The sequence below is a fragment of the Mrakia frigida genome, assembly GCF_051309035.1.
Source record: "Mrakia frigida strain ATCC 22029 unplaced genomic scaffold BDY24scaffold_26, whole genome shotgun sequence".
Classification (NCBI taxonomy): Eukaryota; Fungi; Basidiomycota; class Tremellomycetes; order Cystofilobasidiales; family Mrakiaceae; genus Mrakia; species Mrakia frigida.
This window is the reverse complement of record NW_027481255.1, coordinates 159,252-169,069: the sequence shown is the minus strand read 5'-3', so window position 1 is coordinate 169,069 and position 9,818 is coordinate 159,252. Positions and strand designations below refer to the sequence as shown.

General features: G+C 53.7%; 3 protein-coding genes across 3 annotated transcripts; 2 read left to right on the top strand and 1 right to left on the bottom strand.

Moving 5' to 3' along the window:
- Nucleotides 1-1,432: 1,432 nt before the first annotated feature.
- BDY24DRAFT_136402 (uncharacterized protein) lies at nucleotides 1,433-3,158 on the bottom strand. The gene is made up of 5 exons (XM_076636047.1): nucleotides 2,654-3,158; nucleotides 2,548-2,567; nucleotides 2,363-2,446; nucleotides 2,258-2,286; nucleotides 1,433-2,115 (listed from the first exon to the last, which is right to left on the bottom strand). Exons 1-5 carry the CDS (start codon nucleotides 3,003-3,005, stop codon nucleotides 1,629-1,631), a joined length of 972 nt encoding a protein of 323 aa, XP_076494506.1. The 5' UTR covers nucleotides 3,006-3,158; the 3' UTR covers nucleotides 1,433-1,628.
- A 95-nt stretch (nucleotides 3,159-3,253) lies between these two features.
- Nucleotides 3,254-5,363, top strand: TAF11 (TATA-binding protein-associated factor TAF11). Its single transcript, XM_076636045.1, has 4 exons — nucleotides 3,254-3,974; nucleotides 4,072-4,159; nucleotides 4,405-4,501; nucleotides 4,796-5,363. The coding sequence occupies exons 1-4, from the start codon at nucleotides 3,361-3,363 to the stop codon at nucleotides 4,939-4,941; spliced, it is 945 nt and encodes a 314-aa protein (XP_076494505.1). The 5' UTR covers nucleotides 3,254-3,360; the 3' UTR covers nucleotides 4,942-5,363.
- A 911-nt stretch (nucleotides 5,364-6,274) lies between these two features.
- BDY24DRAFT_136344 (FYVE zinc finger domain-containing protein) lies at nucleotides 6,275-9,014 on the top strand. The gene is made up of 3 exons (XM_076636046.1): nucleotides 6,275-7,128; nucleotides 7,272-7,650; nucleotides 7,967-9,014. Exons 1-3 carry the CDS (start codon nucleotides 6,387-6,389, stop codon nucleotides 8,835-8,837), a joined length of 1,992 nt encoding a protein of 663 aa, XP_076494504.1. The 5' UTR covers nucleotides 6,275-6,386; the 3' UTR covers nucleotides 8,838-9,014.
- Nucleotides 9,015-9,818: the final 804 nt, after the last annotated feature.

Sequence of the window (9,818 nt, the reverse complement as noted above, 5' to 3'; positions counted from 1 at the left end):
GAGCTCACCGTCTCTAGAGGCCTTTCCCGACGAGACTCCTTCAGCGACGATGTTGGCGGCGAGTTTAAAGTACTGCAGAAACGATATAGGGATCAGGGCCCATCTCTTTCGGCAGGATCTGGGAAGACTCACCATCAAAAGACCCAAGGGAAGTCGGCCAGCCGACGAACCCAATTCGACGTTAGTGTTTAAGACCTGAAGTAACGCCCTCGAAGTTGCAAGGCACGACGCATCGTCGTCCGCTGTTGGGCCATCTGCTTTGCATCGCTGGATAATCGATCCGAGAAGGGTGCTACTGTGATAGATGAGGACGAGAAAGCTGATCGAATGGAAGAAAAGGGAGTCGTCGATCAGCAAGGTGTTTTGAAAGAGAGGAAGGGGAGAGGAGACGAACTTGAGAGCTGCTGGGTCTGGGATTGTCGAAAAAGCTGAAGTCCCAAGATTGGAAGCTGCAGAAACGAGAGCGAAGAATGAGCAGAAGTCGATATCGAGAAGAGCAGCAGGGCGACTCACAAGCGATGGCACCGAGCCATTTCTTCGCCCACTAAGAAAACGAAGAAGATGGTCAGACGAACGCTTTCGGTCAACGCTTCAAGACGAGTAGACCCACCTCATCAACCTCTGTGAAACGGAACACAAAAAGGGTCATTATCGCTTTCGAGGTTGGGAGCGAGGGGGAGAGAGAGAGACTCACCGAGCTTGAATCTCTTCACAAGCACCTCGTCCTGATACCCCAACGCGTCTCTCCTCGGTTCCCCCCTCACACCTCGTGCTCTCGAAGCTAGCATCTCGACGATACTGGGGAACGACCTCGCTGCGAAGGAACAAACGAGGCCGTGCATGATTTTGGAAAGAGCGGCGACGGCTTGGAAAAGAGGTGGTGTTGCCACGGTTGTTAAGGAGGGAAGATCGAGTGGTGGGTTCGCCGGCAGCAATGGCCGAGAGAGGGTGAGAGACGAGTGGATGAGTTCGGTTATCTGGAGACGGGAAGTTGGGGAGGAGGAATGCGAAATCAGCGACGCGTGATCTCGAATCGACGAGAGACGCGACTCGAAAGTCGAAGGACGGACGGACTCACCTGCACTAGTTCCCAAACTCTCTTCCTGTGCTCCTCTCCAACTTTCCCACCCCTCAAACATCTATCAGCAGCCAATCTCCATGCCAGACCCATCAACACCTCTCCTCTCCTCCCTCCTCCGGTCTCTCCTCCTCCTTCCAGACCAACCAACCAAGTCATCGTCACACACAGTCCAAGTATATCATCCAGTTCTCCAGGTTCCGACGGTGTTGAGCTTCCTTCGCGATTTGGTGGTGACGGTCGAAGAGGAGCGAGGACGAGATCCGAAAGAGCGAGATCGAGGAGGTGAGAAGTTTGGAGATGAAGGGAGGTGATTTGAGGAGAAGGATGAAGGAGTGTTGCTGCTGCCAGGACTGCTGCGAGAAGTAGTTTCGAGGGTCGAGGAGACGGCGGAAGAGGAAAGGACCAGAGGTGAGGGAGGAGATTGGTGTGGAAGCTAACGGGAGGCAAAGAAGGGACAAAGAGAGAAGAAACGGATCAGACGCGTCTTCGACTGCAGAACAGATCCTCCCCGAGGATCCGCACGAGACCATAGGTGAGATCAATGAACTCACAACTCCCAGCAGGTCATAACTCCCTCGAAAGTCAGAGCCGTCATGTCGACCTCTCGCCCTCCATCGAAGATCGACGTTCGAGTCTCCTGTAGCTGCTCGAGCGTCAATCCCAACGTGTCCGCCATCGACCGAAACCGCTCTGTCATCTGAGGTGATCCTATCTGTGGAGGAGGAAGAGACGGCGGCGGCATCGAGTTGCTGGTTTGAGGAGTCGAAAAGAAGGGAGGAGAGCGAGGTGGAGAGTTGCCGAGTCTGTGTTCCGACTTGATTTCCGACTGCTTGGGAGTTGGTTGAGAGTAGGAGTTGTAGGGGAGTGGTTGTTGCGAGTCCGGAAACGATTGAGAGAGTTGACGATTAGAGGAGGAGGAGGGAGGACGGACGATGCTCATGCCTGAGGAGGAACGTGTCGGAGAAGACGGTCGGTGGTTTGCTGCACGCATTTCCGATTCGAGAGATCCTAAGCGACGTTCGACCATTTCCTGCCTGTAGAGTGAAGCGCGGAGACGAGAACAGTCAACGAAAGCGACGCGTCGCAAGTCGGACGGACGACAAAAGCTCCGGATGGAAACCACGTCGAAGCGAGCAGACCACGAGATTATCAGCACAACGAGTGAAAGGAACTTACCACTGAGCGTCGTCGATGAGGATAGCAGCCTTCAGAAACGAGCAGAAAAAGAGGGCGAGACGGGTGAGCTTCGGTTCCCGGACTCAGGGAGGGTGATCTTCTCACATTCGCTCTAGGTTTGAAGATACAGTCCGAGTTGCTAGCCTTGCAACGAGCACAAGGAGGGTTGTCTCCGCCTTCGCACTTCATCTGAAGAAAGGACAAGAAAAGACCGAAGGGAAGGAGGGTAAGCGGAGATAAGAGCGATCAATCAACCTGTTTCTCGAGCTCGTTCCTCTTCGTTGCCGGACCTTTTGACGTCGACAGTTGACTGAACGGGATAGCGATGACAGCAGGTCAGTCCCACGATGTACGATCTCGGACTAAGCAGCAAAGAAACGATAGAAAAGCACTCACGACAAGCTTTCCCCGTTCGATTCTTCCCTCCCTCCTCCTTCTCGTCCTCCTTGACGCTCTTTGCGGCCTTCTCTTTGCCCTTCTTCTTCTTCTTCTCCTCTCCATCTCCACTACCGTAGTCTCCCTCTCCCTTCTGACTCGTTGAAGGAGCTCTTGAGCGCTTCTTTCCTTGACTGCTGGGGCCAGCTTCAGAAGAGGAGGGAGTCGTCGACGAGAGATCCATCGGAGGAGGCGGAGGAGCCGCGTTCGAGAAGACTGCTGGACCTGGGATATGCGAGGGACCTGGGAATGAGCTGGGTGGATACTGGCGAGGGTGAGGTTGAGTATAGGATCCTGCTGGGAAAGGCAGCATCGAAGGAAGGAGGACGTTTGAGGGAAGGGAAAGAAAGAGTCGAGCTCAACAAATGAACCTTGCGGCGAACCCGCCGGTCTGTCTCTCAAAGGAAAAAATAAGTACATCTCTCGTGACCTTGACGACAGAGCTCTGTGATATACAGAGGAGGTGAGAACCAGGTTAAGAAAACTGCTTCAGCTCAAATTTGGTCCCGAAATCGGGAAGGAAAGGAAGGAAAGGAAAGGGTGAGCTTCGTTCGACTTCAAACCACCACCCTCTTCTTCGAACGACTCCTTCTCTTCTTCCTTTCACCACTGCATCCGTCGCTCTCGTCTAGGATCGCAAAGGCCCTCGCCCTTCAACCTCTCCTGCCATGTCTTTCTCTCCCTCCTACGACCAGCAGCAGTACTCCTCTCCCGGAGGTGCTTCCTTCTCCCCTCCTCCTCCTCCCACGACGAACCGAAACTCCAACAAACCTACAGGGAAAGGTTCTCGAGGTCCCTACAAACCCAGAGCCAACAAGCTCAACCCCTCAGTTGGAACCTCCGTCTCTCCTCAACGTAACTCTTCAGCTACTCCAGCTCCTCCCAAACGAGTTCGACCTTCCAAGAAGAAGCAGAAGGAACGATCCCTCTCCCTCGAGGACGACATCGACGAGGACGATCTCGTAGACGGAGCAGGAGACAGCAGGATGAACGATGCTGGGCTCAGCAGGGACGACGACTACGACGAGGATCTCGAAGGACGAGCTGGAAGTAGGAGCAGGAGCGTGATGGGAGGGAGTCGAGCTGGAACTCCCATGGGTGGAGGAAGGAGGAGAGAGTCGACGATGGACGGTGGGAGGGAGGGGACTGCTGGAGCTGGTGGACCTGGATTGGAGGAAGAAGAAGAGGAGGAAGATGACGAGGATGAGATGGGAGGTGGTGGGGCGGCTGGAGAGGCGAAGGAGGTGAAGGAGAGGTTGGACGAGGTCAAGGAGGCTCAGATGTACGTTCACTCTCTCTCTGTTTGCTCCTTGCTGGCTCTTCGTAAGTCTGAGGAGAGGGAGATAGAGCTGATACGTGCGGTTTGTCGTTCTCTACAGGCTTCTCGTCGACCACATGGACAAGAATCAGCGAGCGAGGTTCGACTCTTGGAAGACCTCGTCCTTCCCTCGAGCTCAGATGAAGAAGGTAAGCCCTAGATCCTTCGTTCACACCTCTTTCGATCTTCTCATTCACCTCTTGGACTCTTCAGACGGATAAGTTGGCTGAGTCGGGGCTCAGCGCCTTGTGCGGTTCGAGTCGAGTCGCGCTCGAGCTCAACTCTTCCTTCCTTGCTCCTTCCATCAATCTGCCCCCTCAACCTCTACAACCTTCCTGGCCCCAGTCTTAATCTCACGGTTGCTGACGAGCTTGGAACTTCTCTTCTTCTACAGTACATTATCCACACGACGTCTCACACCATCTCGGACGAGCTCGCTCAGATCGTTGGAGGTATCTCGAAGGTTTACGTCGGTCTGATCATCAGAAAAGGTTCGTCTCAGCTTCACTCACATTTTTCATACTCTACATCGTTCTCCTTGTTCCAATCTCGAAACTGCTAGAGAGTTTGGTCGACTTCGAAGTCGACTGAACGAGACTCGACGCGTCGCTCCCTCCTCGCCCTGCTCGAGCGCTTTCGAAGCGAGGCCAGGCTTTCCCACCTCCCTTTCGACAACGTTTCTTCCTATACTTGCACCGTTCCATCTACCTACTGTCTTCGTATCTCGCTCTTAGTCTACCTCCAAAGCTGACCTCGTTTTTCCCTCCTCCGTTCTCCTCTCTCAGCCCGAGAAGTCCAACAGGCCCAAGGTCATACAGGTCCTCTCACTCCCTTCCACCTCCGGGAAGCTCACCGTCTCTACGCTCGAGAGTCTCGTTCGGCCAAACGACCTGGAAGTGGAACCAGGAAGAAGGCGCTCTTCACTCGTTGATCACGAACGGATCCCTCGCTCTTTCCGTCCTTTTTACGTAGCACTCCCTGTTCTTTCTCGCACTTTCAGATACTTTTATGACTTGAACGAACCTATTCGGACTGTCGGAAGGAAGGAATGCTGGCACGAGCAGAGAGACGGAAAGGCGAAAGGAAACGAACTCGTGACGGGTTTGAGTCGTTGGAAAGTGAGGGATAATCGCTGAACGAAACCGTTACAACTCTAGTTCTCTCAACCCTTTCAATTACTTGAGAGGCTACTGCATAGACTGTCTAGGATCCCATTATATATCTGTCTCTCTCCTCTCCTTGCCTTCTTCTACACGTCCTCGTTCCCAGCCTTTCCATCTCCTCGCTCCCGTTCCTCCTCCCCCGCCTTGCTTCCGTTTCCTCCCGCTCACCTGTTCCTCGAAAACCGACCTAACACCAACCTGCGCGCTCCTCTGTTTCTCGGTCTCTCGGAGGTTAATAATTGAACGAAGGAAAATCCGCAGCGTTTGAAGTTCTGCTTGAACCCGAACGCGAAACCACACCGGCTTGTTTTCATTTAGCTTTCCCTTCTCCCTCTCTCCTCCTTGCTTAGCTTTGGTTTCTTGGCCTTCCCTCGTGCTTCCTTACGAATTTGAGCAAACTCTCTACTGCCTAGAGCTTACCTGTTAACGTGGTTTCTCTAGAAGAAAAAAAAACGAGTCGCCGTACCGGTGTTCAAAGTGTTTTGAAAAACAAAGAGTCGTGGTTGAGCTCAGCGAGGAGAGGTCAACCCCTCGGCCATCCTTTCTTGTTTAGACGAGTTTTCTTCCGCGTATCTGCAGAACCGAAGAGAGAGACCTCTTGCTTGTAATAGATGAGGTCAAGCAGAGGTCTCAGCAGCATCAGGGTAGGGTCGTACGACCTCGGGAAAGAGGCAGGCAGCATCGCGAAGTTGTTTGGACGGCGGGACGTCGTTCCCTTCCCTCTCCTCTCTCGTTCTTTGTTTCGCTTTCGCTTTGTTTCACCCCCAACCCGCTTCCTCTCCTTGAGTAGCGGAGATGTGCCTTTCGCTTCCCCTCCCTGTTCTTTCGGGCACCACTTTAAGAAAGGCGATCTCTTGCTTCTCTATCAAATCTCCCCAGCTCGTGGACTCGTTCCGAGAATCGAAAACAAAGAAAGGATGTGCGCGAGGAGGCTTTCCTTCTTTCCCCCGCATCAACCCGTGATATCTCAGACACTTCGGGGGGTGTAACGCAGCCTAAGGAGGTGCTTGGGAGGGAAGAAGCCCAGGGAGGGAGGGAAAGAAGCGCGTGTCGGGACGCGTCGTTTCGAAATTCTTTCGTCTCGTCTCAGGAAGTTCTGCTGCATTTGCGAGCAAAATAATCAGCTTGGGTGATAGAGATACGTGGAAGCAGATGGGGACAATGTAGGTAAAGTATGTAGAGTTGAAGGGAAGGGAGCATCGGTCCAACTCAGATGAGGAAAAGGTCGGGGAAGACGAGGTCCTCGAACTCAGCCCTTGTTCGATCGAGAGACAGCTCGTCCGCGTTGGCCCGTGTTTGTGGCCTAGCGCTCGCTCGGCGCTTGTCTGAGAGTGCTGGGCCTGAGAGTGAGTTCAGAGAGAGAGAAGCAGGAGGGAGGAGGGGTGGTAGAAAGAGGAAGAGAGCGAAGCGAAGGGGATTCGAAGTGTTTTTTGGGCGAGGGAAAAAGAAGTTTGTTGAGAAGAGGGAGAAAGGAGAAAAGCAGGGGGAAAAAGAGGGTCAAGCCGAAAGCGTGGCAATCAGGGTGCTGGGTAGAGTTTGCCGTCCTCGTCTTAGGGTGCTGCGCGAACAAGAAAAAGAGGGGAGAGCAAAGGAGGGAAGGCGGGGAAGGACCAAGGGACCTCTCGCACGCTTCCTTTCTCCTTCAACCCTCTCCTCCCTTCCCTCCCTCTCCCTCTCCCTCTCCCTCTCCTCCCTCTCCTCCTCCTCCTATCAATCCGACCCTTCTCTTCTCCCCCCAACTCTTCCCGCAAATCCCTACTACAACATGGCTCTCTGCACCACCAAACCTCTGATGCTTTCCCCTCAAGAATCGGATCCCTGTAGGCTTCCTTCGAGGACGGAGGAGGAAAGAGCGGGACCCAGAAAGGTCGTCCCTGAGAAAGACTCTGTAGAGTACCGACGAAGGGAGCGACTCGCTCTGGTTTCTCAAGGGTTGGAAGCGGCTTCCCGTGATCGTGAGTGTCGTCTTACTTTTTGGGGGCTTGAAGGGAGGCGACGGAGGATAGATTCATAAGAGGAAGGGAGACGACCAAACTCAGCGTTCTCTCATCTCGCTGACGACTCTTCCCTTTGATCCCTCCTCCCTCCCTTCCTTCAGCGTCGCCAACTCCCTCGGCTTCGTCCTCACCTGGAGATTCAAGAGATCTCGACTCTTCGATGAACGGATCCAACGCTTCCTCCTCTCGATTCTCTGCCTCCATCTCGTCCTCTTCCATCCGAACGCCCTCTCCTCCTTCCAACGCAGCAGAGTCAAACGCTACCACCTCCTCCTGCTTCTCCCCCTCCTCCTCTCCCTCTCCCTCCTCCTCCTACGAGGAAAACGCTGGACCCTCCGTCGTCGTCATGATGCTTCAGGATCGATACGCTGGAATGTCCAAGGATCTGTGGAAGAAGGATGCGGACGCAGAGGTCTGCGACGGAGAAGAGTGCGAGGTCAAGTTTGGAGTCTTCACTTCCAGGAGGCACCACTGCAGAAAGTGAGTCTTCTCTCCTTCTGCTTCTCTTCCTCTCTTCTCTTCTCTGCTTCTTTCACAAGGTGTTAGGAGTGGTTATAGGTGCTCTGTGATGGGAGGAAACCAAAGAGAACGAGTCTCACCACCAAACACGGGGGATTGATTGGCGAGGAAAGGGAAGGAGGGCGGAGTGAACATGCCAAACTCCGCCCTTCTCCTTGCTCTTCCATCTCTCCCTTCAGCCCTGACTCTTCCCCTTGTCTTCTTCTGATCCCGTCAAACGTTGCGAGCTGACCTTTCTCTATCTTTTTCTTTCTTTTCTTTTCTTCCCTTTTTGCAGGTGTGGCTATGTCTTCTGCTCCGCCTGTTCCTCCACCACCTATCCCCTCACCTTCCCCACACCCTCTTCGGGAACGACGACGAGCCTTCTGTCCCTCTCCTCCTCGGCATCCTCTATCCTTCCCTCCTCCAACTCCTCTCCTACCACTCCTCTCTCGCCTTTGCCTACTTCCCTCGTCGAACCTCCAGCAAACCATTCGCTCGTCCTCTCGAGAGTTTGCCTCCCCTGCCACACCCTCCTCACTTCCCCCTACCAACCTCCTCCCGTCCGACCTTCCAACTCTCGACGGCCTTCGCGAACGCCTACCCTCGCTCCTACTCCTCATCGAACTCCCTCCCACTCGAGATCGCCTTCGCCTCACTCTACAACGAGGTTCGGTCCTCCTCTCACGACCTCGTCGGCTTCCTCGTCGCTTTGTCTCAGAACGCCGACCTCGCCTTACGAGCCTTGGATGGACGGACCGTTGAAGGAGTTCCCTCTCGCTTGGCCGAGGCAGGAGAGGAGGGTTTACGGGCCTGGGGTTCAGGTGTTGAAGAGAGATCGCAGTCAGAGGAGGGAGGGAAGCATGGGAGAGGTCGCGCCTTGGCGAGGACCTGTCGACGAGCAGGTTGAGGCTGAGGAGGCTGCTACTGAGGAGCAGTACGGTTCTCGAGAGGAAGGAGAAGGTGAGCTTTGCCTTTCATCTCGTTATCTCTGTCGGGTTTGGTCGAAATCGTGGAACGAAAAAAACGAAGCCTCGGTCACTGACTCGTTCTTCTCTCCGACCGTACTTTTTTTCCCCTCAGGCACTCCCCGATTCAACCCTCGAGGCGATAACGAGTTCGAGGAGGTCGCTCCTGCATCCTACGGAGTCACCTGGTCGACTTTCTGAACGTCGTCTCGTCGGTGGTCCCCTTCCTCCAACAACCTCCACGTCGCGTCTTCCCCTCGTCCCACTCTCGTCCTTCGATCACCACCTCTCGGTCTCACCTCCTCACCATCTCTACCCTGTCTCTTCTTCTCCCTATTCTAGATCTACACTTCTTCTCTTCTCATTCTCACCACCTTTCGCCTTTTTGCTCTCCACCTTTTTTTTTGCTCGAAACGGGCCTTCCTCGCCGTTCCCGTTGTGTTTCCACTAGACTCCTCTTCTCTCCCTTTCCTTCCCATCTCCATCTCCTCTACCCTTCCGTTCCTCTCCTACAAAGCTGCGGCTTCCGTTCTTTAATACCTAGACCTACAGCCTCACCGTCTCCCCTCCGTCTCGATCTTCCTTCTCGCCTCGTTTCCTTCTCTTCTCTCTCTCTCTCTCTCTCTCGTCGGATACTGTATAACCGTAGCCTCCTTTCTCTCTCTCTCTCTCTTTTTCCTACTCTTTTCGTCTTCTTCATTTTGGGTTTCTGGGTCTTCTTCCTTCTTTCTTTCTCGTTTCGCGTCGCGTCCCTTCTTCACACTTAATGCCCCATTCCCACTCCCCCTCCCTTTTCCTGTCCCCTCCTCTTTCACTCCACTTTCCATCTCTCTTACTATCGGGGTCTCGTTTTTTTCTTTTCTTTTCTGGATATGCTCTCGGCTCGCTTTCGCTTTCTTCTTCTATACTCTTTCCTTTTACTTAACGAACTGCATGGTTTCTTTTCTTTCTTTCTTTCGCCGTGCTATCTAGTCTACCTCTTACCTCTTCTTCTTTTCGATCTACTCTACTAGACTCTTTTCGCTGAATGCTACCGTCTTCTTCTTCATTTCTAAGCGAGAGAGCGAGAGGAAGAAGGAAGGACGGGAGGGGAAAGGTCGCGGTCGGATGGATCTCTTGGAATCGACCCTCCTTCAGTTCGATCCTCCCGATCTCGCTCGAAAGAAAAAAGACTTTCACTTC

Excerpts from the sequence above, each read along its gene's own strand:
- BDY24DRAFT_136402 (XM_076636047.1), bottom strand. The coding sequence starts at position 3,005 with ATGCTGCCTTTCCCAGCAGGATCCTATACTCAACCTCACCCTCGCCAG. Across the intron at positions 2,568-2,653 it reads TCGAACGGGGAAAGCTTGTC|TCAACTGTCGACGTCAAAAG; the intron begins GTGAGTGCTTTT and ends TATCCCGTTCAG. Across the intron at positions 2,287-2,362 it reads TCTTCAAACCTAGAGCGAAT|GCTGCTATCCTCATCGACGA; the intron begins GTGAGAAGATCA and ends TCGTTTCTGAAG.
- TAF11 (XM_076636045.1), top strand. The coding sequence starts at position 3,361 with ATGTCTTTCTCTCCCTCCTACGACCAGCAGCAGTACTCCTCTCCCGGA. Across the intron at positions 3,975-4,071 it reads GAGGTCAAGGAGGCTCAGAT|GCTTCTCGTCGACCACATGG; the intron begins GTACGTTCACTC and ends CGTTCTCTACAG. Across the intron at positions 4,502-4,795 it reads CGGTCTGATCATCAGAAAAG|CCCGAGAAGTCCAACAGGCC; the intron begins GTTCGTCTCAGC and ends CTCCTCTCTCAG.
- BDY24DRAFT_136344 (XM_076636046.1), top strand. The coding sequence starts at position 6,387 with ATGAGGAAAAGGTCGGGGAAGACGAGGTCCTCGAACTCAGCCCTTGTT. Across the intron at positions 7,129-7,271 it reads GGAAGCGGCTTCCCGTGATC|CGTCGCCAACTCCCTCGGCT; the intron begins GTGAGTGTCGTC and ends CCCTTCCTTCAG. Across the intron at positions 7,651-7,966 it reads AGGAGGCACCACTGCAGAAA|GTGTGGCTATGTCTTCTGCT; the intron begins GTGAGTCTTCTC and ends CCCTTTTTGCAG.